Source organism: Chelonoidis abingdonii, chromosome 17 (genome assembly GCF_003597395.2).
Source record: "Chelonoidis abingdonii isolate Lonesome George chromosome 17, CheloAbing_2.0, whole genome shotgun sequence".
NCBI classification, from domain to species: Eukaryota; Metazoa; Chordata; order Testudines; family Testudinidae; genus Chelonoidis; species Chelonoidis abingdonii.
The window spans coordinates 16,672,689-16,699,000 of NC_133785.1; the positions used below are offsets into that span (position 1 = coordinate 16,672,689).

A 26,312-nucleotide genomic window follows, 5' to 3' on the forward strand; every position below is an offset into this window, starting at 1 on the left:
CTTTCGAGCTTATGCAGAGCTCCAATAAAAGATCTTACCTCACCCACCTTGTCTCTCATATATTGTTTTGGCATATGTCTGTCATTTTTAAAGCTTCCATTAGTGCTGCATTTTGAATGATTGAGTTGGTGCATGCGTGGGATATGTACAGGGCCCAACTGAGTGAGATGGGGATTCTGGGGATTGTTTTCCTATGCTAGTCTTTATATATAACAGGAGACTGTATAAATTGATGTCCAGGTTGTTGCCTCCTGATCTGTGCACCAAGGACACTCTGCATATGGATGTGATCCCACCCTCCCCCCATGGAGAGGTCAGGACAAGTGCTGCTGCAACAGCGTCTCTTCCAGGATCTGCTTGGGGTGGTGGATGGGAGTGGAAAGGCATGGGGTTGGTAGTAAGCTGCCCACATTGGTTGGTGCTGTGAAAACATGCTCTGCCCCCAAATGGCCGTGCAGAGATTAGCCTGGGGTTATATTGCCTTGTCTCCATAGAGTCTGAGGCCAGAAATCACCTTTTTGATCAGATAGTTTGACCTCCTGCATAATGCAGGTGAGAGGACTTCTCTGAAATAATTCCTATGAGCTAGAACATATCTTCTAGAAAAACACCCAAATCTGATGTTACTTTTTCTGGAGGGGCTTCTCTGTACTTCCCCCTAAGGGGTCTCCTAGAGGCAATTGGGGACAGTGGAGGTCCTGATGGTGTGATTTCATTGGAACTGCATTTCCAGGGAGCAGGAGGAGGCTCTAGAGCTGGTACAGAGAGACAAGGCTTCCATGTCTAAGGATACTTTGGGATCTACATACCTTAGGGGCAGGCTTGCAATCCATTCGGCCAGGGGAAAAGCAGATCCCTCTCACTGATGGTATCATATGGGGGAAAGTTCACAAGTTAATCCTTTAAAAGCTTTCCTCCTCCCCAAATCTTCTGGGCATTCCCTCAGGAGGGGGCAATATAGCCCTGTATTCTTACTGTATTCAAGCCAATAGAAGTTGAGAGCTCTTACCCTCTCATGCGACCAGGCCCTTACAAAAGATAAGACACATAGCTAGATAAAGTGTGAGTGGCCCTGCGGGAATGAGGACAGACCATGCTCCTGGGAAAGGGATGGGGCCCTGGAAAGTGAGTGGAGGGAAAACTAGGAAAACGCTAGCTCATTTTAAATGTCAAGATATACTTTTCCCGAGTCTGAAAGCAGATAGTTTAGAAGGGAATGGATATTGTACAACTCCAGCTCACACCTGGAATGAGGCAGCTCTGCAGGAATCACTCCTTTGTTAATATAATGTATGCTATCCAAACTCAGGCAGTAGTCTCATTGGAGACACTAGGAAATAACCTCACTGCAGACCATGGGAGTTTTTCTGGAGTCACAATTGCAGCACTGGGCTTCTAATTTTTTCTAATAAAATTTTATTTGCACTTTGTTCTTGCTCTGTTAGGATTGTTGCAGTGAAAACATAGATTTTTAGCTTCAGAAATACCTCTTTGTTTTTCGCTCAGCCATAATATTGGTCCTGGCCTGCCGAGGAGCAAGCCTCGGGGGGCCATTTTTGAAGCTGTGAAATGAAAGCTTCATTTTCTAGTGCCAAAATCCTGTTTCATCATAAACAAAGCGCAAGCGGCCTCATGCAGCTAAAAATCTGATGAAGCCCAAGAGAAACGTACTTTGTCTACAGAATAAATCAAGAATGCTGCAAGCTTTTACATTTTTAAAAGCTGCTTTTCGGGGAACAAAAATAGGTATTCCTCCCCCTGGCGAGGAAAGTGATGTAGTACAGACAATGTTAAACATATTAAGCTACATTTTCTGTTAAATTTAAAGAGTACAACACAGGAAAACTGATGTCATATTCTATAGACCTATTGCAAGGTCGCATAATATTACAAACCACTCAAACTTTGAATGCCTACTTTGCTGTCTCCCCAACCCCAACTGATTATTATGAATCTGAGTAATATTTCTTCTTGGAGCTCTGCAACAAAACTACATCCCATCCCATCATGAACCATCTGCATGAGCGCTGTTTGAGCATGAACATTTCTCTACAATTGCTAGAAGCTCTCTTAGACAATTGTATCTAAAAAGTGAAGTCAGGCATCTTCATGTTTGAGGCCTGAATATTTATGGCAATCTGTATTGTCTCTCTCCCCCCACCCAATTTTGCATCAAGGATTATTTTCATGTTTACAGCTGAAGACAAAACATATAAAACACCTCAGTAAAATAGTGATATTTTTGAGAGTACATTTGTCATTGCAGATGGCCATTTTTGTTATCTCTGAGTGATACTTATTTCTGCGTACATTATTTCTTTCTGAAAGCCACAAAGAAAATAAACAGATAATGCACAATAAGTCGTGAAGTCTGGCTGTTATGATTGTTTTTGCAGAGTAACCTTTAAATGAGACATAATTGGTATCAGATCGTGGCATTTAATAAAACTTACAATGTCAATAATTGTTCTAAATCTAGCTTTGTTTTGTCTTTAGTGCGGTATAACTAGGGCCCTACCAAATTCACAGCCATGAAAAATGTGTCACAGACCATGAAATCTGGTCTTCTCCCATGAAATCTGGCCTTTTGTGTGCTTTTACCCTGTGGTTTCATGGGGGAGACCAGCATTTCTCAAATAGGAGGTCCTGACCAAAGGGGAGTTGCAGGAGGGTCGCAAGATTATTTTAGGGGGAGGTCACAGTATTGCCACCCTTACTTCTGTGCTGCTTTCAGAGGTGGGCCGCTGGAGAGTGGCAGCTGTTGGCCAGGCGCCAAGCTCCAAAGGCAGCTCCCCGCCAGCAGCAGCACAGAAGTAAGGGTGGCAACACCATACCACGCCATCCTTAATTCTTCACTGCTGCTGGTGGTGGCTCTGCCTTCAGAGATGGGCTCCGGGCGAACAGCCACCTCTCTCCAGCTGCCCAGCTCTGAAGGCAGTGCCCCCTGCCAGCAGTAGCGCAGAAGTAAGGAGAGCAGTACTGCAACACAGCCTTTCCGCCAGCTCCTTTTTGTGTCAGGACCCTGACATTTACAACACCCAGAAATTTCAGATTTAAATAGCTGAAATCAGGAAATTTATGATTTTTAAATTCCTATGACCGTGAAATTGACCAAAATGGGCTGTGGATTTGGTAGGACCATAAGTACAATCGGAGATTATGGAACTGTGTCCCCTTAGGACTAAGTCCTGCAGCAAGTTTAGTTTTTTCACACTGACTTGATCTATTATACCAGGGGTTCTCAAACTGGGGGTTGGGACCCCTCAGGGGGTCACGAGGTTATTACATGGGGGTCATGAGCTGTCAGACTCCACCCCAAACTCTGCTTTGCCTCCAGCGTTTATAATGGTGTTAAATATATAAAAAAGTGGTTTTAATTTATGAGGGGGGGGGTGTCACCCTCAATGGCTTGCTATGTGAAAAGGGTCACCAGAACAAAAGTTTGAGAACCACTGTATTATACTCTTAGCTTCTGTCTTCAAATCCGTTCTTCACATGGAATAAGCTTTCACATAGGTCAATCCTTGTTTTTCTTTTAAAAACAGTATCTTGTTTGCCTTCCTTCCTGCCCCACCATTCTGCCAATCTACAAAATACTTGAGAGCACTGACTTGGGAAGTAAGGGTGTTCTTAATTCCCCACACTACCCAGTTAAATTGATAGCTTTCACAAGCCTTTCACCCAACAGGGTCAGGTATCTGCATAAAGCTGTATGGGGTTGTTTGAGGAAAAAGATCATTGTGGTATTGAATAATATTATCCATTGCGTTTTTTAAATCTATGATACTGCAGTGTTTGCTGCTGTGAAAGCTCTGGGGGAAAATGCAATTAATTTCTGTGTAAGCCTAGAAGACATCAGTGTTGAAATAATCAGATTGTACTTGAAATCACAACCTCGCTCTATTGAGGGAGTCAACAGGAAACCTCTCCTGTGGCAGTTACACCTGTGGGGTGTATGTGAGAAAGGATGAATTGTTAACGGCAGGAGGAGTGACTTGCTGGCTGTGGAATGAGAACAAACAGGGCATTGTTACTACTTGGCTGCTTTCATACAGGAAAGGGAAATGGATTTTTTTAAGATGTCATTTCTGGAATCAAAACAATCATTCTGCAGGAGAAAATGGATTCTGTGTCTCTAGCACAGCACGCCATGAGTGAAGAGAACAATTGGTAAAACTGTGTGTATTGACTCAGCAGAATTGTACTAGTTTGTATTACTGTAATGTCATGAGCAGGTTTATTTCACTTTAACCCTCGTCTTGCTGCTGGCTCCAAAATATAATGTTCATTATTTCTGTTAATAAATGGTTAGTGATCAATGGCTCGATGTCTAGTTGGCAGCCGGTATCAAGTGGAGTACCCCACAGGTCGGTCTTGGGTCGGTTTTGTTCAACATCTTTATTAACGATCTGGATGATGCGATGGATTTCACCCTCAGCAAGTTCTTGGATAACACTAAACTGGGGGGAGAGGTAGTTATGCTGGAGGGTAGGGATCGGGTCCAGAGTGACCTAGACAAATTGGAGGATTGGGCCAAAAGAAGTCTGATGAGGTTCAGCAAGGACAAGTGCAGAGTCCTGCACTTAGGACGGAACAATCCCGTGCACTGCTACAGGCCAGAGACTGACTGGTTAAGCAGCAGTTCTGCAAAAAAGGACCTGGGGATTACTGTGGATGAGAAGCTGGATATGAATCAGCAGTGTGTCCTTGTTGTCAGAAGTCTAATGGCATATTGGGCTGAATTAGTAGGAACTTTGCCAGCAGATCGAGGGAAGTAATTATTCCCCTCTATTCGGCACTGGTGAGGCTACATCTGGAGTATTGTGTCTGGTTTTGGGCTCCCCATTACAGAAGGGATGTGGACAAATTGGAGAGAGTCCAGCAGAGGGAAACGAAAATGATCAGGGGGCTGGGGCACATGACTTAGAAGGAGAGGCTGAGGGAACTCGGCTTGTTTAGTCTGCAGAAGAGAAGAGTGAGAGGGGATTTGACAGCAGCCTTCAAATACCTGAAAGGGGGTTTCAAAGAGGATGGAGTTTGGCTGTTCTGATGATGACAAAACAAGGAGTAATGGTCTCAAGCTGAAGTGAGTGAGGTCTAGGTTGGATATTAGGAAACACTATTTCACTAGGAGAGTAGTGAAGCACTGGAATGGGTTACCTAAAGTGGTGGTGGAATCTCCATCCTTAGGGGTTGTAAAGGCCTGGCTTGACAGAGCCCTGGCTGGGATGATTTAGTTGGTGTTGATCCTGCCTTGAGCTGGGGGTTGGAGTAGATGACCTCCTCATGTCTCTTCCAACCCTAATCTTCTATGATTCTATGATATGCTCGATGCTTTGATTCATTTTGCCCTTTTTTACCTATACAGTAACTCCTCACTTAATGTTGTAGTTTTGTTCCTGAGAAATGTGACTTTAAGCGAAACCATGTTAAACAAATCCAATTTCCCCCTAAGAATTAATGTAAGTGTGTGTGTTGCGGGTGGGGGGATGTGTTCCAGGGAAATTTTTTTCACCAGACAAAGACTATATTATGTACACACACACACACACACACACACACACACACACACACACACACACACACACACAGAGAGTATACGTTTTAAACAAACAATTTATCTGGTACACAGCAACGATGATTGTGAAGCTTGGTTGAGGTAGTGATGTCAGCAGGTTGGATATTTCCCAGGAAATGCCTTACTGCTAAATGATGAACTAGCAATCAGCTAAGCCCTCAAGGGCAATCAGCCTCACACTCTACAAGGCAACATGAATGGACGGAGGGGAGACCACATGGCAGATAGAGACACACCGTGTGTGTGTGTGTGTGTGTGTGTGTGAGAGAGATGTGCATTGCCCCTTTAAGTATGCTGACCACACTCTAAGTACACTGCCTTTTTAAGTAGATTCAGCAAGTTGAGACAGCAGCTGCTGCGGGCAAGCTCTCTCCGTCCTGAGCTTTGTCGTGTGTCCCCCCTGCTCTATGGAGATGGGGTAAGCGGGGTGCAGGAGCAGGGGGGAAGGGAACATCCTGATATTAGGTGCCCTCTTCTCCCCCTCCCCCGTCACAGCAAGCAGAAGGCTCCGGGGAGCAGCTCCAAGGCAGAGGGAAGGAGCAGCACATGACAGTGGGGGGAGGGACAGCTGAACTGCCCACAACTGAGAGTCTGCTGGGTGGCTGCTGCACATGGAACTTAGGGGAGCAGGGAGCTGATATGGGGGGCTGCTGGTCCACCCTGGTTCCAAGCCCCCACCAGCTAGCTGCAATGGGCTGCTCTTCCTGCAAACAGTAGACAAAGCAGGTGGCTGCCAGACGATGTAATAAGGGAGCACTAAGCAACTTTAAACAAGCATGTTCTCTAACTGATCAGCAACGAAACAAAGTTAACCGGGATGACTTTAAGTGAGGAGTTACTGTAGTCTGAAACATGGTGGGTTAATGGGGCAGATCCTTAACTGGTGTAAACTGCCATAGCTCAGTTGAAGTTAATTGATCTGTCCCAAAGAGCAGAATGAGAGTATACTGCAAGTAGTGCTACCCTTGCGGTGCTATTCTGAACCCTTGACACTAAAAGTTTTTACCTGTATGACACAAAACAGGAATGCCAGAATTCTAGAACAGTTATGAATAAACAGACTTCTCAGTCCAACAGGCCTAGAAGAAGAAAGTGTGAAAGCATTTCACATTAAAATATCTCACTACGCTTGTATTCAGCACGACAAGAATTCAGCAATGTTAATTTTAGCTGATTTATTTTTAGTTACTTTATTATAATCTACAGACTTCATTCATCTTCCTAGATAATATTTCACAATTAAACAAAATATTGTTTTTTCTACTAAATATTGCATCAGGAGAGAGTACAACTAGGCTAAATTTTAAACATTACCTGTTGTTTTAAAGGGAATTTTTGGGGTATGTTTTAACTATTTTAATGTACACACAAAGGAGGATAGCAAGAGAATCCAAGGTACCTTGGTTGACAAATGGTGGAGAGTTCTTGTTTTTCTTTTGTTTGCAGCAAGCGATCTTGGTCCGTTGAGGAAACTCTGGGTAGTTTTAAGCTCAAACACTACTGGAAAGTGATCACTAACTTCCAGAGCCTGTGAAGTTAAAAATATATATATATATATGTATTCACAGTATGTAGCGCAAAACACAGCTTTAGTTGGATACAAGTATTCTTTCCTTCTTGTCCTGTTCCTGTGTTGTTATGCAGTGCTGCTATGCATTGTTAGCTATTTGCCATATTCTATTCTATAGGTGGTTGCATTTCAGTGGTAGGTGAGGTGATTCCTGTGAAAGTAAAAGCTTTATACATGGAAATGAAGCTGCTTTTATAAATAGGGCCATTATTCAATATTTTTATTGTTTGCTGAACATTGAAACATTACTTTTTCTCTTCAAGATAGAGTGCCTCATCATTCCAAAAAGACCTTTCCCACTCTACTGTGATATGCTAACCCACTGTGCTTTCAGCAGGTACACTTAACCATACAGCTACGGAAGCTGAGAGTCCTCTCTTGGAGCCAGCTGCTAGATTGGCTTTCAGATATGTAGCACATTCAACACACATCATCCAAAATCAGAATATTCTTTGTTTGGCAAACTCATTGTTTAAGCACTGCATATGGTCCTGTAATGAAAAACCAAAAAGGAAGCCATACCTGCTCTTCAATCATTCCAAAGGCCTTTTGAAAATCAATGATACCAGCTGAGTTTGGGACAACAGCGTCGATGAGCTTTTCACCATGGATCACAATTCTAAAAGAAGCAAAGAGTCATTCAGAGGTGTCTAATGCTCCTAGACGTGTCTGATTTTGAAGATTTTAAAAAAAAAAACAACTATGTTGTGTGGTGTGTGATTTAGCAAAATAATGACCTAATAATGGAGTAACCACCACCACCAGGGCTGCTTTAGTGCAATGCTGGCCATTCCCAATGTCTCTGTGGTACTCCCTCCATCTCACGTGACCTAGTATCCTGCAAATGCCTTACCAGGCACAGTGCTTTCTACCTTGGGGATCCCCACTGAATGTTTCTCAAGTGAATTGTTACCTGTCATATGCACAGTTTGTGCTGTTCCTAACTGTTGTGTCATTTTTGTCGCCAATTAGCCACACAAACTCAGAGTGAGTTCTCAGCCTGATGTTCTTCCAGTGCTTCTTTGGAACATAACCACAGTCAGCATTGAAGTCCCCCATGAAGATGAAGTTCTGAAAGGCAAGATTGTAAGATGGAAGTTAACTTAACAGCAATAAATCCTCAAAGACACCATTTAAAAAATGGCTATTAAAAGCAGGGATGGATGCTTAAAATATATAGATCAGTGATACTCAGACCTCAGTGGTTTGGGAGCTAAACTAGCGATCAACATTACCCAGTTGTGTGAATTCATTGTTTCATTTAATATAGTACTATTCATATTTCAACAGTAAGATGGGAAATATATAATTATTCTCACAGCAAAATGACTGACCAAGTATTATTATTTTATCAGCTACAATTGGTTAATAACATAGTAAAAACATCCTGATTGATTAATAACTTAGATTGGTTAATAATTTAAATCACACTGTTTTAATATCACTTGCTGCAGAGAACCACAGGAGGCACATTAAAGAGCCACTTGCAGCTCACAAGCCTCAGACTGAGTATCACTGAAATAGATACGATTAATATAGAGGGTCTGATCCTGCTTCCACTGAAGTAATCAGACCAGCTGTAGCCATCCCAGCTTTGACTCCAGTGATGTCCACAGATTGCATAAAGGATGTATTTGGCTTAGTAGTAATCTTAACGTTGATTTACTATTTTTATTATTTATTTATTTATTACAGTAGTGTCTGATGACACTAGATTCAAATTCCAAACTCCTTGCTCAGATCTGGTCCATTATGGAAAGACTGAAATTGCAAACTCTGTTCCAAACCAATATTTGCAAGGTAGGAGGTTGAGGTCTGTAGGTCTGATTTGGCCTGACATTTAATTAGATATAAATAATCTTTAAATACTTGCTTGTTATTACTTGAGAAGTGTGTGTGTGTGTGTGAGGGGGGGGGGGGAGAATGGGATTTTTTTTCAATGCTGGCATATAGTTTAAAAGAAAAATCCACCATCCTATTTGCAGAGCCCATATTTCACTGTACAAAGATATACAGAGATTGAAATATACATACACTTTCCTTGCTGAATGGCAGCTGTAATTTTTATTCTGGGAGTTTTGTTTGCAGATATTCCATCTCTGACACCAGAACACTTGTAAGTAATGTGGTGAGCAGAAGACTGGAAATGAAAGCAGCATAGCAATCTGGGAAAAGTTTTCCGAATACTTATTTTCTTTAGATTTGGTGTTGGAGCCAAACTATGTTATAAGAACAGAAGTACTTGTGGCACCTTAGAGACTAACAAATTTATCTGAGCATAAACTTTCGTGGGCTACAGTCCACTTCATTGGATGCATAGAATGGAACATATAAGAAGAGTATATATACACGTACAGAGAAGATGCCATAGCCATAGAGGCTAATTAATTAAGATGCCCTGTTATTAGCAGGAAAAAACTTTTGTAGTGATAATCAAGATGGTCAATTACAGATGGTTGACAAGAGGCGTAAGGATAGTTATCAGAAGGAAATAGATTCAAGTAGTGTAATGACTCAGCCATTCCCAGTCTCTATTCAAGCCATAGTTCCTGGTATCTAATTTGCAAATCAATTCAAGCTCAGCAGTTTCTCAATGGGGTCTGTTTTTGAAGTCTTTCTGTTGCAAAATTGCCACCTTCAGGTCTGTTACTGAGTGACCAGAGAGGTTGACGTGTTCTCCCACTGGTTTTTGAGTGTTATGATTCCTGATGTCAGATTTGTGTCCGTTTATTCTCTTGCATAGAGACTGTTCGGTTTGGCCAATGTACATGGCAGAGGGGCATTGCTATACGTTGTTCAATTGACCCCAGATAATATTTAAGAACCCACATCTTGTGCACTGTACACATGATGAGCTCAGTTCTTGAGATACCACTTAAACTGTGTCCCAAAACTAGACATTTCAGAGAGCAATAAAGAAAAGTGGCCTGTGTCCTGCAAATGTTTATGCATGTGTGTAGCTTTACAAATGTAAGATAAGCACATATGTAAGTGTTTGCCTGTGCATGTGTATCAGTGCAGATACAGAACTTGTGTACAACTTAGGAGGACGCTTTCAGCAACTGGGTTCCACTTGACTGTTAGACATAGTTACAATGTAAGATACAGTAATGCACCTTATGGGGGATGGAAGGAGACTCAGTCCAGACATCTCATACACTTTTGATGGGCTCTAAACTTGCTGGATTCTTGGGCGGGTGAATGGACAGGGTGCAGGGCAGGGAGGGACATAAGAGCTGGTGCAGAGAGCTCATTAAAGATGTTTCCACAATGTGCAGTAAAAAGCAAACAGATGGGATGCTTGGGATGCTGGAGTACTCTGTCCATCTCTTAAAGAGAACATAATGGAGATCAAAGAGAGATACAACAACAATGGCTAAAGGTATGAGATATTGCCAAAGCTACTCTTGGTAAGGAAAGTATTAAAGGAGGCATAGTTGATCATCTGAATGATGAAGGATAGAATGGAAAGTGCTCTGTTTTCTCTCTTTACCCTGTCTCATAATAGCAGAACAAGGGCACCATCAATGAAAGGGCAGTGAATTTAGAGCAAATACCACCATCCCACAGCATACTTTATTCACGGTGTAGTATTCACTTCCACAGGGGGTAATCAGGTAATGAGGACAAATATTAAAAATAGGATCTGATTTTTTTATGCCCAGTAATAACATTTGTGGCTATATAAGGTCAACAAATGAGGACTCCAACTCATCTCCAGGGATCAGGGTGGAATTTTCCACCCCAGTATATAGCATTAGACTATTGGTTTAGGTACATTATGCATTTGTTTCTTTCTCTGAAACGTCATATGTTGCTCATTGTTGGGGTCAGGATACTACAGTAGATTGGGCAATGAGCTAAACTTCTGTGTCGAGTATAGTGAACCTGATTCTGATATCACATTGTTTGGTTTTACAATGGTATACAGATCTATGGACTTCAATGAAATAATTCCTGATTTACACCAGTTTAAAAAGAGATCAGAATCAGGATCTCTAACTATGCCAGGAAATCATTCTCTGCTATGTCAGTACCAGGGTGGTGGGTGAGACAGAAGAACAGACAGAGAGCAGAGATTGATATGTTTGCTTTTCCTGGAAGATATTCTGTGTCTCCGAAGTAAGATATTGGTCAATAAACTCCTGGTATGGCAACACTATTTTCAGGTAAGTGTCACTTTTGACACTCCATCTGTTTATATACCTGTGATAAGGCTGGCCTGGTTAGACTGACTTTGAACCAGATTGCAGTTGTGCATTCTCAGGAGCAAAACACAAGGGTAAGGGAGGAGACACTTTTAAGAAGCATGCTTTCTACAGAGACATCCAGTTTACTGATCAGAAAGTGTAGAACTACATGAAAATGTATCAGAGTTTCTTAATCGCATCAACAGTTTTGAAATCACGAGCTTCATAATGTTGGCACCAGAATGATTCAATGTCACTAAATCCTTTCTTTCTCAAATCTGTGTTTAGCAGTATAAATATATGAGCTTAACGGTGACTTACCTTAGATTTCCAGCGCTGTTTGACGTCTAAATACACATCATAGAGCTCATCAATTTCCCGGACAGCTGTTTCAGGTGTGGTGTGTTGAGGGATTATCACAAATTCTTGAACAACTTTTAAACAAAGCAAATTCCCAGGAAAAATGGTTAAATGACTTTTAACCTTTATAAAAATAATCATCAAGATAAGAAAAAGTAGTTTGAAATGAAAATGTGTGTTCTTTAATAAAAATACTTCATTCATACAACTTTTTATACTGAGGAATGTAGTTAGTCTGAGGACGAATGATAACCTGGATCATTAAGCATCTTCTCTTAAGCACATAAGCACCTGATGTCTATCAAACGAATTTATCCAACCTTTCAACTGAAACAAAAGGGTACAGAAATGTTTTTCCATTATGGAAAAAAATCTCTTAAATGCACGCTATGCGCAGCGTCCATGATCACAATGATCAAAATTCTAGCAGGAGAGCTGTTAAGTCTGGTTCCTGCAAGGTGCTGAGCATTGATCCAACAGAACTCTTAGGCACACAGAATAATCCCACTGACTCCAATGGAGTCGCTCGCATAGATAAAATTGTTTGCTTAAGTGTTCTACTGGATCAGGACAAGTGCTCGGCACCTTGTATAACTGAACCTTAACAGTCCAGCTGCTAGATTTCATTCAAAATTACCATGATCACTAACCTGACACATATTGCATGTTTTAGGGTTTTACATAATGGAAAACCCATTTTTAATATGTTTTCTTTCAGTTGGAAAAAGATACAGCGTAAGGTTGCAATATTCTTCTCCAATACTTATTTCTGGTTTTAGCCAAATTTTAATAGAACAATTGCACTTCATTCCCCACTTCTATCTCTTTTGCTCATTAGAATATGATGTCAATATACTTTGTGTTACTGGACCTATAAGAAAATGTTACTAGACAACCAGTAACAACACTAACTTTGGTGGTTGCATCAGCAACACAAATCACATTAATATCATATCCACAGAAACCTACATATGTGGGAGACGTAGGTCTAGTTTGTATTTTTGAGGAAGTCAATCATTGATGACATTTTTCTTCTCTGCCTCTGGGTAGAGGAATTATAGCTTGATCTTCATATATGTTAAGCCTCTGATGATGTCCATGAGACAGGAGGGTGCTCCATATCTTATGGAATTATGCCCTGCAATGTGAACTCTATCCTACTAAGAGATAATAGAGCCTTCAGATTGGGCCGTTTTACCCACTTCATGTCGCCCAGTGGAAGGGATGACACGGCTCAGTGTAGTGTAGTGAAGTTTCTTTACAAGTCTGCAAACTTGTCGACAATCTTACAATTAAAGTAAGTTCTAAATACCAATATCCAAGCTTCATATGAGGATAAGCCTAGCTATCTCAGACTCCTACAGCAAGCTACCCAAATCCCGAGATACCCTACATGCACTGAAACGCGGCTTCATTCATTATTTTCTCATTTTAGAAAAACTTTGAGAGAGGACAAGATGATCTTGGCAGCTTCTCACCAGTTTTTGGAGACTTGAACCAGACAACAAAGGGTTCTCTAGAAAAAGCATCTACATCTCCAGGCTGAATATCTGGATACTGATAGGTTTGCTTCACTGACACCACATTTGATCTGCAAAGTAATTTAACCCATCAATAGAATATTGGATATCACATTCACTAATAGTTTGGTCATATCACTTCACTTAGTAATTTCTTGGCTAGTAGCAAAAGGTGCATTACATTGCAGCTGAGAAGACTTAATAAAATTCCTATTCAATGTGTCAGTAGAATAACCATACATTTCAACATCAACCGTGATTTCTAGCTCAAAGTTACTATCCCACCTCCTTCGCTTCCAGAGACTGACGGTTGGCCAGAATAGCACCTTTGCTTGTCTACATTGAGGTTGAACTTGTACATCTACACTGATGGCTGTAACTAGTATACAAGCTAGGCAAGACCCAACTCAATTTATGCACATTAAAAATCTTCTATTCTCCTTGCCTAAAGATCTTGGCAGGTATGGATCATTGCTACCATGACAGGACATAGGGAGAGATGTGGGAGGAAATCCTAGCCCCACTGAAGTTTATGGGAGTTTTGCCATTGATTTTAGTAGTGCTAGGGTTTCACACAGCCAGAACCCTGCTCGTATAGGGCTTTCTGTATCAAAGTCAACCTCTTGACTTGTAATTGGAAGTGAATGTGAATTTAATATAGTTGTGTGAAAACTAGTGTGATAGGCTTTCTGGCACTGACACTGCTAATCCTGCAGGCATCTGCATTTTGCATTAGTTTGTAATCTTTTTACTATACGAGAATAGCTTGCAAACGGAGACAGAAACATAACATATGGAATTCACTTACCTATAGATAAAAGCATATTGTTCCTTATAGGACTTTCTTCCTAACCTTTTACTGATCACGTAGTCATATTCTTCTTGATACTGACTAGAAAGAGAATATTTTAAGTAGATTTGTCTCTATAAGGGTTTGGAATTCTATTTAATCTTTATATTAGTAAACACATGTAAGAGGGTCTGAAACACTGACTTCTTGTGTTGGGTTACAGAAATAAGTCACCTAAAACTATCTTTGATGTCCTCTTTTGTATAATTTTTCACCTTTTTTTTTCTACACCTCTCATGATGCGTTTTTTAACCTCAGGCTTTATGCTATTCTTTTCCTATGCCTCACTTCCATCCATCCATAAATGCATTATATTTTCTAGAGCAGAAACTTACAGGGATATAGTTTTCATCTCAGTATTATTTTTATCCAACAAAGACAATTTTTATTTCTAGCTAAAAGTGAATTCCCCCTTCTTTGTATGCTGTCAGCCAACTCTGTCTGTCTGTCTTCATTTTATTTCCCATGATGCATTAGTTTTAGACCTACTGAACCCTACCCTAATCAGACAGATTTTTTCAAAATTAGCCTGTAAAGACTTTGCTGCTTATCTTCTTCAGTAAGCCAGTCAAAGAACCTAGTTCTCTTCTACTGTATTTTTTATGCATGAAGTTCAATTTGAGATCTTTCAGTGTAAGGACCTGATCCTTCAAGGGAGTGCTCTGGTGCTTAGCAAATCACATAGACTTTTGTACCTGTCCTTTCGTCCCCATTTCAGAATATTGTGTGCCATACCGGTCAGCTCATTTCAAAAAGAGTATTGCAGAACTAGAGGGGTTTGGACAAGGGTGATGAAAATGATTAGGGGCTTTGTAAAGCTGCCATGTGAAGATAGATTGAAATGATCGGTATTTTTTACCTTAGGGAGACAAAAAAGAAGGTCCATAACAGAAATATATAAAATAATGCATGCTTTAGAGAGGGTAGATCAGGAGAGTCTGTTCTCCCTGTCTCACAATGCAAGAAAATGGGGACATTCAATTAAATTGAAATATGGAAAAATTCAAAACAGATAGAAGGAAATACTTTGTCATATGTTCTGCAATTAGACTGTGGAACTCATTACCACAGGGTGTTCTTGGGGGCCAGATCTTAGCAAAAGTCAAAGAAAGCTTGAATTTTTATATGGATACTAGATAATCTATAGTTATAATAGTCTATACTAACAGTAAGCATATGTGTGATAGGTTGGATCACAGAAACTCCCTTGGGAGCTGCCACCCAATGTGCCAAGACTACTTCTACCCTGCCTTCCCTGCCAGCTCGGGACCCCAGCACCCTGTCTTGCTGAGCCAGACACTCCCGTCTGCCAGGGTCTGAATTACTTGTCCCAAAGCTGCAGGTTTACCTGAAAGCAGCTAACAGAAGTGTTCCTGTCTTTAACACTCAGATACCCAATTCCCAGGGGGGTCTAAACCCCAAAAAATCCATTTTACCCTGTATAAAGCTTATACAGGGTAAACTCATAAATTGTTCACCCTCCATAACACTGATAGAGAGAGATACACAGTTGTTTGTCCCCCAGGTATTAATACATACTGAGTTAATTAATAAGTAAAAAGTGATTTTATTAAATACAGAAAGTAGGATTTAAGTGATTCCAAGTAGTAGCAGATAGAACAAAGTAAGTCACCAAGCAAAATAAAATAAAATGCGCAAATCTATGTCTAATCAAACTGAATACAGATAATCTCATCCTCAGAGATGCTTCAGTAAGTTTTTTCCTCAGATTGGACACCTTCCAGGCTTGGGCACAATTCTTTCCCCTGGTACAGCTCTTGTTCCAGCTCAGGTGGTAGCTCAGGTGGTAGATTCTTCATGATGGCTAATCTCTGTTCTGTTCCACCCATTTATATATCTTTTGCATAAGGCGGGGATCCTTTGTCCCTCTGGGTTTTCACCCCCCCTCACTGGAAAAGCACCAGTTTAAAGATGGATTCCAGTTCAGGTGACATGATCACATGTCACTGTAAGACCCCAAGCCTTCATTCCTCCCAGCCTGACTCACAAGAAGGCTTGCCTGCAAACAGAGCCATCCAGTCAATTGTCCTGGTTGATGGGAGCCCTTAAGATTCCAAACCACCATTAATGGCCCACACTTTGCATAATTACAATAGGCCCTCAGCGTTATATTTCATATTTCTAGTTTCAGATACAAGAATGATATCTTTATACAAATAGGATGACCACACTCAGTAGACAATAAGCTTTGTAATGATACCTTACAAGAAACCTTTTGCATGAAGCATATTCCAGTTACATTATATTCACTCTTTATCAAATTTTTATAAAATCATATAGACTGCAATGTCACAATATGAACCCATCTCTAACTATTAGGAATTAGGTTTAGACCTGTGAGGGCCAGATTACCCCCTATCTGCCCACTGCAGGGTTTTTTTAACAAATTGTAGCATCTGATGCTGGCCTCTGTTGGAGACAGGAGGCCAGACTAGATGGACCATGGTCCAATATGGCAATTCCTATGTTTTTCTACCAGCTCTTCTGCCTTTCTGCATGTACTTGTGTTAGTGAATGCACATTTGTAGTTTGCCTTACCCATTGAGATTTTCTATTAAAAGAGGGCATATCTTGTTGCTGTTGTCCTTTATTTCCATCAGTAGCATGATGTCACAGCAAGAAATAACCTGCAGCGGAAAAGAGCAAAGGCTTTAAAGCCTGTTTGTGCTCAGTATATTTTCAAGGGTTAGAAAATTTAAAAAAAGAACAAAGAGAGAAACTGATTATTGTGACAAGGACAATTACCCCTCCACAAGCCCTCATGCATGGGGGTGGACTCCTGTCATAAACAGATAGCTAAGAGTTAATGTTTCTTTTACCTGTAAAGGGTTAACAAAGGGAACCACACACCTGACCAGAGGACCAATTAGGAAACCGGATTTTTCAAAGCTCAGGGAGGGAATGTTTGTATCTGTGTCTTTTGTCTGCCTCTCAGCTATGAGAGGGATCTTTCTATCTTCAAGCTTCTAATCTTCAGTTTCCAAGTTGTGAGTACAAAGGTAGAAAAGACAGTAAGCTTTTATTGTTTTTTTTTTTGTTGTATTTTACAATTGTGTTAGTTTGTGAATGTTTTAAATTGGTATCTTTTTGAATAAGCTGTTTTTCATATTTTTCTTTTATAATTGACCCGTATTATCAACTGATACAGAGACTATGTTTATGTTTGTTTTTCTTTCTTTTTATATAAGCTTCTTTTTTAAGAACCTGTCTTGAGTTTTCTCTGTGGGTAGGGCTAAGGGAACGAAGGAAGGGAATTCTCTCTTTGTGTGTTAGCATTCGGTAAACTCGGGGTTGTACGTACGACTGGAGAATTGCTAACGTAGTTCCATATTTTTTAAGAAAGGCATAAAAGTGACTACGGGGTAATTTGGCGTTGTTGACGGTCCTGTAGTGATTGTTAAGTCTTGCGAAAAAATTTTTAGGGAGAAAGTATTAAGGACATTGAGGCAAATGGAATTGTGACGCATTGCACATGGATTTACTCAAAGGTAGATGTGCCAAACCTACCTGAATCTCTTCTTGAGAATAGGTGACGGATTACTATAGACAAAATGGAAATGCGGTAGATCTAATTTTAACCTCAGTTCAGTAGGCGTTTGACACGTTCCGCATGGGAACGTTAGGTAAATTGGAAAAGATGGGGTGATATGAAAGTTTGTAAGGTGGATAAGAACTGGTTAAAGGGGAGACTCCAGCGGTCGTATCGTGACGGTTGATTGTCAGGGAGGGGTTACTGCGTGGTTCCCTCAGGATCGGTTTTGGGGACGATCTTATTTAATCGTTTGTTTACTGCTTGTCACAAAAGCGGGAATGTGCTAATAAGTTTGCGGATGACAAAGGCGGTGGGGTAGTTTGCGTACACGTGAGAGGACCGGGATACTATCAGAAGATCCTGACCACCTTTTAACTGGGAATATAAGTATAGGATGAAAATATAATAGTGAAAGTTGCAAGGTCATGCACTTAGGATTATAATAGAATTTTAATATACGTTGGGGACGCATCAGTTGGAACGACGGAGGAGGAGAAGGACCTTGGGGTATTGGTTGATAGCAGGAGACCATGAGCCGCCAATGTGATATGGCTTGTTAAAAAAGCAAATGCGGTAGGATGCATCGAGGCGAGGTATTTCCACAGCAAGAGAAGGAGGTGTTATGTGCCGTTATATTTACGGCGGCTGGTGAGCCCATCTGTTACATTATTGTGTGCAGTTCTTGGTGTCCCATGTTTAGAGGATATGAATTCAACTGGAACTGGTCAGAGAGCGGGCTACGAGGATGATCCGAGGAGAATGGAAACTCTGGCCTTATGAAAAGGAGATCTTAAAGAGGCTTGCTTGTTTTAGCCTGGCCATAAAGAAGCTTCCGGGGGGATATGCTTTGCCTATATAAATATATCAGGGGGATTAACGTGTAGGGGGAGAGGAATTATTTTAGTTTCAGTACTAATGTAGGCACGGGGACGAATGGTACAGACTTGGATATTAGTTGGAAGTTTTAGACTTGAAATTAGAGAAGGTTTCTAACCATCAGGGGGAGTGAAGTTCTGGAACAGCCTTCCAGAGGAAGTAGTGGGGGCAAAAGACTTTCTTGGCTTTAGACTAAGCTTGATAAGTTAGGAGGGATTTATGATGGGATAGTTAATTTGGGCAATGATTCTTGGATTATCGGAGATAAGTCTGCTCAATGGTCTGTGGGGTGGTTGGATGGTGATGTGAACTGAGTTACTGCCAGAGAATTCTTTCTTGGTGCTGGCTGTGCAGTCTTGCCACATGCTTCGGGTTTAGCTGATCGCCATATTGGGTCGGAGGAATTTCCTCCAGGGCGGATTGGCAGGAGGCCCTGGAGGTTTTTCGCTTCCTCTTGCGCTGCGGCATGGGTCGCTTTGCTGGTGGATTCTCATGCAGCTTGATGGTCTTCAAATCACTAATTTGGATTGTCAGTAACTCAGTTATGGGTTAGGGGTTGTTAAATGTGTATGGTAGGTTTTGTGGCCTGACTTAGTGCAGGAGGTCAGACAGACTCAATCGCAATTCAGCGCCACACAGCCATAATTCTTTGTATCAAGATTCATAAGACCATGCATACCTAGACAGTGAGTCCCCCACAGTATTCTAGTCTATGAACCTCCATGTCAAATTTTTATTATTTCCCTCTGACTACTATGGTCATGAGGTCACGGGGGTGAATCTGTGCAGCCTCAGGGGAAGAAGGAGGGGGGAAGGTAAATTGCCCTCTCTGTTTTGTAATTCAAGGAGTTTAAGTACAGTAATCTTCCAGGATAACCCACAGATGGGAAGCCTGGGGAGGAAGTAAAGAGAAGACAAGGGGAGGGGGGTTATTTCCCTTTGTGGTAAGACCCAGGGCTTCTGAGTCTTGGGGTCCCCCAGAGAAGGTTTTGGGAGACCAGAGAGGAAGCCAAGCCCGGGAATCCTTGGCTGGTGGCAGCGATATCAGATCTAAGCTGGTAATTAAGCTTAGAGGGTTCATGCTAGCTTCTCAGTTTATGAACGCTAAGGTACAAATCTGAGTAGGAAGCTATGACAACTCCTGCTCTGGGAGAGAAGGGGTTAAAACAGCCCTGGAAAGGGGCTGTAGCTGGAGCCAGAAGCCTGGGCTGATAGCTGGAGTGGCTGCAGCTGGGGGCCACGCTCCAAACTGAGCCACAAGGCTGTATAAGAAGGCCAGGGGAGCCAGAAGCAGAAAGAGTCTCTCTCTGACTGGAGAGAGAGACAGGCCTGGCTGCTTGGAAACTCACCCAGGGGACCTAGAGGAAGGCAGGGCTGTGGAAAAGCCGTAGGAGCTGAGAAGCCCTAGGCCAGCAACTCCCCAGGCTGCAAGGCCTAATTCTAGGCCTGCAAGGTACTGGGCTTGCAGAGGGGCAGCCGGAGGGTGGGTAAAGGCAGCCAGGCCAAAACTCCTTTGCCTATGATGAGTGGCTGATACTGCAGTCTGCTCCAGGGTGTGGGGGCTAGACAATGACTGGGCAGTAGCCAATACTGAGGCAAAGTGGGGATAGTGGAGTGGGGTTCCCCTGGGAGGGGGGCAGACCCAGTTAAAGGGACACCGAGGTCCAGGGAGGGGCCTGGGGCCAGCAGAGGACAGGTGGATCACTGGCCTGCAGAGGGCACTCTGTAGCTGGAATCAAGCTAATTCCCCGAAGTAACCAGCAGGAGGCGCCGAGGGGGTGAGTCAACCCCTTTACAGGGTAACCCAGAGCCCTGCCTGTCACATGGATAATTGGGAGCAGGTTTAGAAGGTAGATGGGAAGTAGCTGTGGTGGCAGCTACCATGGGCGAAGGATGTGTCCTTTCCTCCCAACTGGCTGGGAAGCTGTCAAGGTGGCTAGTAGTTTGGAACCCATTGCTCTGAGTGGCTTGTTTGTGTTAAAAATCCTTTGATTATGAACCTCCCCCCAAAAAAATATCCCTGAGGAAATGGACAAATTGCTGCTGGCAAGAGCTAGGGTTGCTGGTTTTGGTTGGCTGTCTCCCTGGAGGTTTCATCAGAGGACGTAATCTTTAATTAAAGATTAATCTGTAATTCCTGGAGACTCCATGACAATCCTGGAGCATTGGCAACCCTAGAGAGCGTTGCTCATCTTCCCTAGCTGGTGGTTCTGCACGTCAACCTCTGTTACGTTTTATCTTTCTTCTCCGTCCTTTGTAGCTTGTTTCGTCTTTGGGCCCAATCCTGCAAGCACTTATGTATGCAAGTAACTTTGCTCACTGGGTGCCTGACCCAATTTCCACTGAAACCAATAGGAGTCTTTCCATTGACCTCAGTGACAGTCGCATTGGTTCCGAGTAATTGGGACTATTTGTGTGAGAATTTACTTACGTGTTTGTAGTATTAGGCTCGTAGAATGTCAGCTTTGTGGGACAGGTACTGTAACTAACTATGTTTGGACATAGGACATTATGGGTGCTACTATAATACAATGATGAATGAATATCAATGTATCGGGGAGATACAGTTACAGCAGGAGACATGAATGTAACACTGAGGTTTTCTAACTACACGGAACCTCTAGAATTTGTTCTTTCCTTATATGTGACTGTGACTTTCTCCTGGTGTTATTTGCACTGGTGACCTGCTAGGTCACTCCAATCCTTGACTCTGGGAGCCAGCATCACCCTGCTCTGCTGTGAGAACTTCCACTCCTGGGCCATTCACGCACAGCCTCTGGCATGTAAGCTGCTTCTTGGTATGTGCAACTGAATGTCACTAGGTAATACCTCTGATCCCAGACACAACCACAGGAATCTCCATCTTGCAGTGTCCAGTTATGCCCACTGGATGCTGCAAGCTTATATGAGTTTATCAATTTAACAAAGAAATTGATATGCACCAGGCTTGTTATCCCAAGGGGAGTCTCTGACATGCTTTAAACCAAACGCACTGCTTCAGGTAGAATAAACAAATGTATTAACTACAAAGATTGACTTATAATCACTTAAAATCTAAGCATAACAAGTCAGATTTGGTCAAATGAAATAAAAGCAAAATGTATTCTAAGCTGACGATAACACTCTCCATGTGCTTACAAACTTAGATATGTCTCACCAAAGGCTGGCTGGTTTCCCTTCAGCCAGGCTTGCCCCTTTGATCAGTGTTTCAGTCGCTTGGTGGTGATGTCTGTAGATGGAAGTGGAAGAGGATGAGCCTGGCAAATGTCTCTCCCTTTTATCATGTTCTTTTTTCCCTCTTGGCTTTGTCTCCTACTTCAGAGTCAGGTGAGCATTACCTCATCGCAGTTCCAAACTCACCAAAGGAAGGGAGGGTGACTCATTCAAGAGTCCAACAGATCCTTTGTTGATGACTAGCCCAGTGTCCTTTTGTCTTGTGAGGCTGGGCTGGGTTTGTCCCATACATGCCCTGAGGAGGTGTGAACTGCCTCTCTGCTCTTGGAGAGTTTTTGCCTGGGCTTGCTTTAAGCCATGAGGACACATTTTCAGCTTCATAACTATATACATGAAATTACAACCTATAACATTACTATAACAACAATGTTCAGTACATCATGAGCCTTCTGAAGACACCTGGCATGATAAACTTTGCATTGGATACTGCACAATCATTTTATAAGGGTGAACATGGGAGTGTAGGGTGTTCCCACGAGGTACAGAGTGTCACAGTGACTATCACAAAGGTGAACCTAAGAACCAAGTCACAAATATCTGTGAACAACTAGGTACAACTGTGCACTCAAGGGACTGGAACAGCTCATTTAAATAGTTCTTTACTTTTTACACAGTGGCTGACACATAAGGACCCCACTCAATTAGAACAGGCACAAGGCAGCTCTAACCTATGCTAGCTTGTAATGGTTCTTAAGAAGCCATTACGCTGACAGGATCACTGGAATATGTGACTACATCTGCTCTCCATGCCAGCATGCCCCCTACAGCTGGAAAAGGGTAGCACAGAACAAACTCTGACAGGGATTCCCCTACACTGGAAACCCCCCAGCTGTCCAGTTAAAGCAGCATTAAATACTGCTTTGTGCTGCAGAATACCAGAGGCCAGGATCCAGCCCAGATATTCAGTGGCTATTCTATATTAATATTTTTTATTTATGAAAGGGCATTTGTTGCCCTAAATAGGAAACTTGAATGAGATATAAAGTATTGTTTTGGCAGGATAATTGGAAATGATCCAATTTCAGGAGAGACTAAGCACTGCTACAAAGAAAGTAAATTTAGTGCAAATCCTGTCTGGTTTAGTTTTGTGATCATGTGAAAGGGACAAATGAGGAAATACCGATCTAATATTTTTCTGTGGAAGCAGAATCTTCTCTAGCTTAGTTGAAATTTAGGAGATAAAAACACAAATGAAAGGCCCAATCCTGTAAACCTTTACTCACATAAGTAACTCCAATCAGTGGCATAGTCAGGTCACGGTGGAGGGAAGAGAGGAAAAAAAAGGCACCACCTGCTGCAGCACTTTTACTAATGGGGCAGCACTCTGGGTATTTGACGGCATCTTGGCGGCGGGATCTTCACTCGCTCCGCAGGTCTTTGGCGGCATTTCAGCAATGAAGCTTCAGTACCGCTGAAGACATCTGAAGCGAGTGAAAGTCCCGCTGTCAAAGTGCCGCTGAAGACCTGGAACGCTGTCCCGTCAGTAAAAGCGCCACAGCGGGTGGCACCCAGTTCAGACCCATGCAGCAGCAAGGAGCAAAACATCAGGCCTGGCTGGGCCGCATGTGGAAGGAAGGGGGCGGCTGGAGCTCCTGGGGTGCTGGGACCCCGCATGCCAGGGGTTTCCGGGGGAAAAGGGAGAACGTGGGGAGGGGTGATGCTGGGGGGATCCTGGATTCCAGCAGCATGGGGCTCCTGGATCCCAGCAGTAGGGGGCTCCCAGTCAAGGGAAGCCCAGCAGTGCTTTCTGCAGCGGGGGCAGCAGCATTGCCTTGGGGGCAGCATGGACTTGGAGTCAACGGGCCAGACCCAGCGCAGTGCATGCTGAGCTGGGGACCCCTGAGCTGGGTTGTACTATCTCGGGAGGGGACACCCAGCTGCCCCCCTGAAGGATAGTGCATCCAGCAGAGCACCCCCAAGCAGCCGCAGGGTGGGGATGTCCCAGTCCCAATCCCGTCCCCTGCGCGCATTCCCCATGGATCGCATACTGTGCCATTAACCCCTTTCCCCCTCTCCAGCACATGCTGCAGTCTGTTCCATTCTAGGGCGGTGCGGTATCAGCCAATCAAATCATAACTTGGGGACCTTCTGACCAATCAGCTGCTGCTTCATGTTACAACCTATGCAAGGAGGGAGGCGTTGGTAAAGTTATTTAAAGGGTCACCCAGGTGGCAGGGGGTCGGGGAGGGGAGAGTTTGGATAGACCAATGCGGTGTGGCGCCTTTTTTTTTCCCCACTGGTGTGTTGGAACCCAGGCTCCCGTGTGACTAAAATTAAAAAGGTGCCACTTGTGCTTGGTGGGGGAATGGCCGCTCTCCCCACCCCCAGCTACGCTACTGACTCCAGTGGGACTATCCTTATGAGTAAGGAATACCTGCATGAGTAAAGCCTCTAGTCATAATTCTAAACAATCCTTACTGTAACTGTTTAGTAAGTAAAATGAATCCAATGTAGTATCTGAGAACAGGGGAGTAAGAGCACTTTACTTTAGAACAGGAGAACTAATCACCCAAGACACATTAGCGAGACAAAGTAGGTGAGGTGATATCGTTTATTGGACTGACTTCTATGGTAGCCATGTTGGTCCCAGGATATACTTTGACATATTAATAATTGTAGGCAATAATTGACTAACTCTATTTATCAAAGCGCTAATATATTCTAATGACACCTTTAAGTGCTAGGAATAAGTGTATACTTTCACACTGCTGGAATGACACATTCAATCATTATGACATCTTTAAACAAGGCTTTGAAGTTACAATCCATAATTTTCATGGATCTGAAGGTTTCAATATTTATGGCTTCATTTCAAATGAACCCATACTCTTCTAAAAACATTAAGTGGCCTCATTCATGAAACACATTGAAAATGTGATGATGTTTTTCTTCCAATACATTAAAGAAGTCGCGCTTTTGAATTTTAAATCACTGCTCTAATAGTACCCACTTATGAAGCAGTTTAAACAACACAGTTATATGATTAAAGGATTAGAAAAACGTGCCTTATAGTGATAACCTTCTCTTTGGTAAGATAAATAGATTGAGCTCTTTGAGTTTAAGGAGTGACTTAATTACCATCTATAAGTCTCTACTTGGGGAACAAACATTTAATGATGGGCTTTTCAATCTAGCAGAGAAAGGTGTAACACAATCCAATGGCTGGAAATTGAAGCTAGACAAATTCAGACTGGAAATAAGGCACATTTTTAACCATGAGTAATTAAACATAGGAACAATTTACCAAGGGTCATGGTGGATTCTCTATCACTGGCAATTTTTAAAGCAAGATTGGATGTTTTTCTAGAAGCTACACACTCAGGATTATTTTGGGGAAGTTCTGTGGCCTGTGCTTATATGGGCAGGCAGACTAAATGATCATAACGGTCCCTTCCGGCTTTAGAAGCTATGACTCTATACTGTCCTGCTAAGGGGAATGTCTTGTGATGATCATTTCTTAGTGAGATGAGAGCCTTTCAGAGTAATGATTAAATAAATAAGGCAAATAACACTTCAAACTATAATAAAGCTCTATAGATTCAAAGGGCAAGATATTTTTCTTGTGCATCAAAGACTCCCAGCATGTCCTAACTCTAACTTTATGAAGGAAATTGCATCTGCAGTTTCTATTGTTACATTACCCTACAAATAAAACTTGCTGAACATGTGACTTTGGGCTACAGCTTAATTTTTACCATTAGCAGTACAAAACCGTTTCTAATGCTCAATCATTCATTAACTTGAAATTTTTGTGTGTAAAGATAAAATAACCTGCAGGATGATTTAGCTGAGAAGTCCAAAGAGAATTCAACGTTTGTTTAATCCAAATGAACATACCTTTACAATTACATCTATGACTTCAGGTCTGGCCCTTTTTGCTTCTCCGAAAGACCTCACATTGAAGGAGCAGATTTTTATGCTCAGAGTTGCATTGAGAAAGAAAAGCAAAAATAAAGAGATGCAGAACATCTTTGAAGTCCTTGGACAAAGAGCGCTGGTGAAGAGTGCGTGCTGTGTATTGCTCGACTGTAATTTAAATGAAGTTAACTGTAACAGCCACTGACCACTTAACAGGAACTACTGGTTCCTTCTTTTTCCTTTTGTTTTTTTATATTGTGACAGGGAACTACTGATAATTTGAACTTTTGCCTCAGGGGATTTCCAGTAGTTTAGAGCCAACTTTCACAGTGTGAAGGTCCTTGTCTTTCACTTTTGAGCCCCAGCATCCCTTTTCCTGTGTATTAAATACTGCCAATATTACTAATTTATTTGAAGTAGTATCCACTGTGCACTAGGTGTTTTCCAAACTCTGAAGAAGGAAATCACTGCCCCAGGGGGTTCACAAGTTGAGGACAGAAAAGTAGACTGAAGTCAAGGGAAAGGGAGCAGGAATAACAATAGACAAATTTGTAAATGTCAGCTTGTAGGCAGCCTGGAAGAAATGGATCTTTAAGAGGGACTTTTGTGTGGGCAAGGTAGGGGCCTTGTTGATGAGCTCACAGCGTCACATCATGCAAAGGGGACTGCATGAAAGAGGGCTTGGAGGTGGTTGTGTTAGAAGCTGGCAGATGGGTGGGCAAG

At 42.3% G+C, this 26,312-nt stretch overlaps 1 protein-coding gene across 4 annotated transcripts; it reads right to left on the reverse strand.

Annotated features, from left to right (window-relative positions):
* Positions 1-1,697: 1,697 nt before the first annotated feature.
* On the reverse strand, positions 1,698-25,767 carry DNASE1L3 (deoxyribonuclease 1L3). Of its 4 annotated transcripts, XM_075073165.1 has the most exons (10): positions 25,569-25,767; positions 16,628-16,716; positions 14,027-14,110; positions 13,177-13,289; positions 11,660-11,772; positions 8,062-8,219; positions 7,671-7,767; positions 6,978-7,106; positions 6,585-6,657; positions 1,698-4,002 (listed from the first exon to the last, which is right to left on the reverse strand). In XM_075073165.1, exons 1-9 carry the CDS (start codon positions 25,698-25,700, stop codon positions 6,625-6,627), a joined length of 948 nt encoding a protein of 315 aa, XP_074929266.1. In that variant the 5' UTR covers positions 25,701-25,767; the 3' UTR covers positions 1,698-4,002; positions 6,585-6,624. The 4 variants fall into 4 exon arrangements, with proteins under 4 accessions (XP_074929266.1, XP_074929268.1, XP_032657266.1 ...); XM_075073167.1 differs by lacking the exons at positions 1,698-4,002; positions 6,585-6,657 and adding an exon at positions 21,655-21,852 and having other exon boundaries at positions 6,739-7,106; positions 25,569-25,657; XM_032801375.1 differs by lacking the exons at positions 1,698-4,002; positions 6,585-6,657 and having other exon boundaries at positions 6,739-7,106; positions 25,569-25,749.
* Positions 25,768-26,312: the final 545 nt, after the last annotated feature.

Excerpts from the sequence above, each read along its gene's own strand:
- DNASE1L3 (XM_032801375.1), bottom strand. The coding sequence starts at position 25,700 with ATGTTCTGCATCTCTTTATTTTTGCTTTTCTTTCTCAATGCAACTCTG. Across the intron at positions 11,773-13,176 it reads GTTCAAGTCTCCAAAAACTG|TTGTTCAAGAATTTGTGATA; the intron begins GTGAGAAGCTGC and ends TTTGTTTAAAAG. Across the intron at positions 8,220-11,659 it reads AACAGCGCTGGAAATCTAAG|AACTTCATCTTCATGGGGGA; the intron begins GTAAGTCACCGT and ends CTTGCCTTTCAG.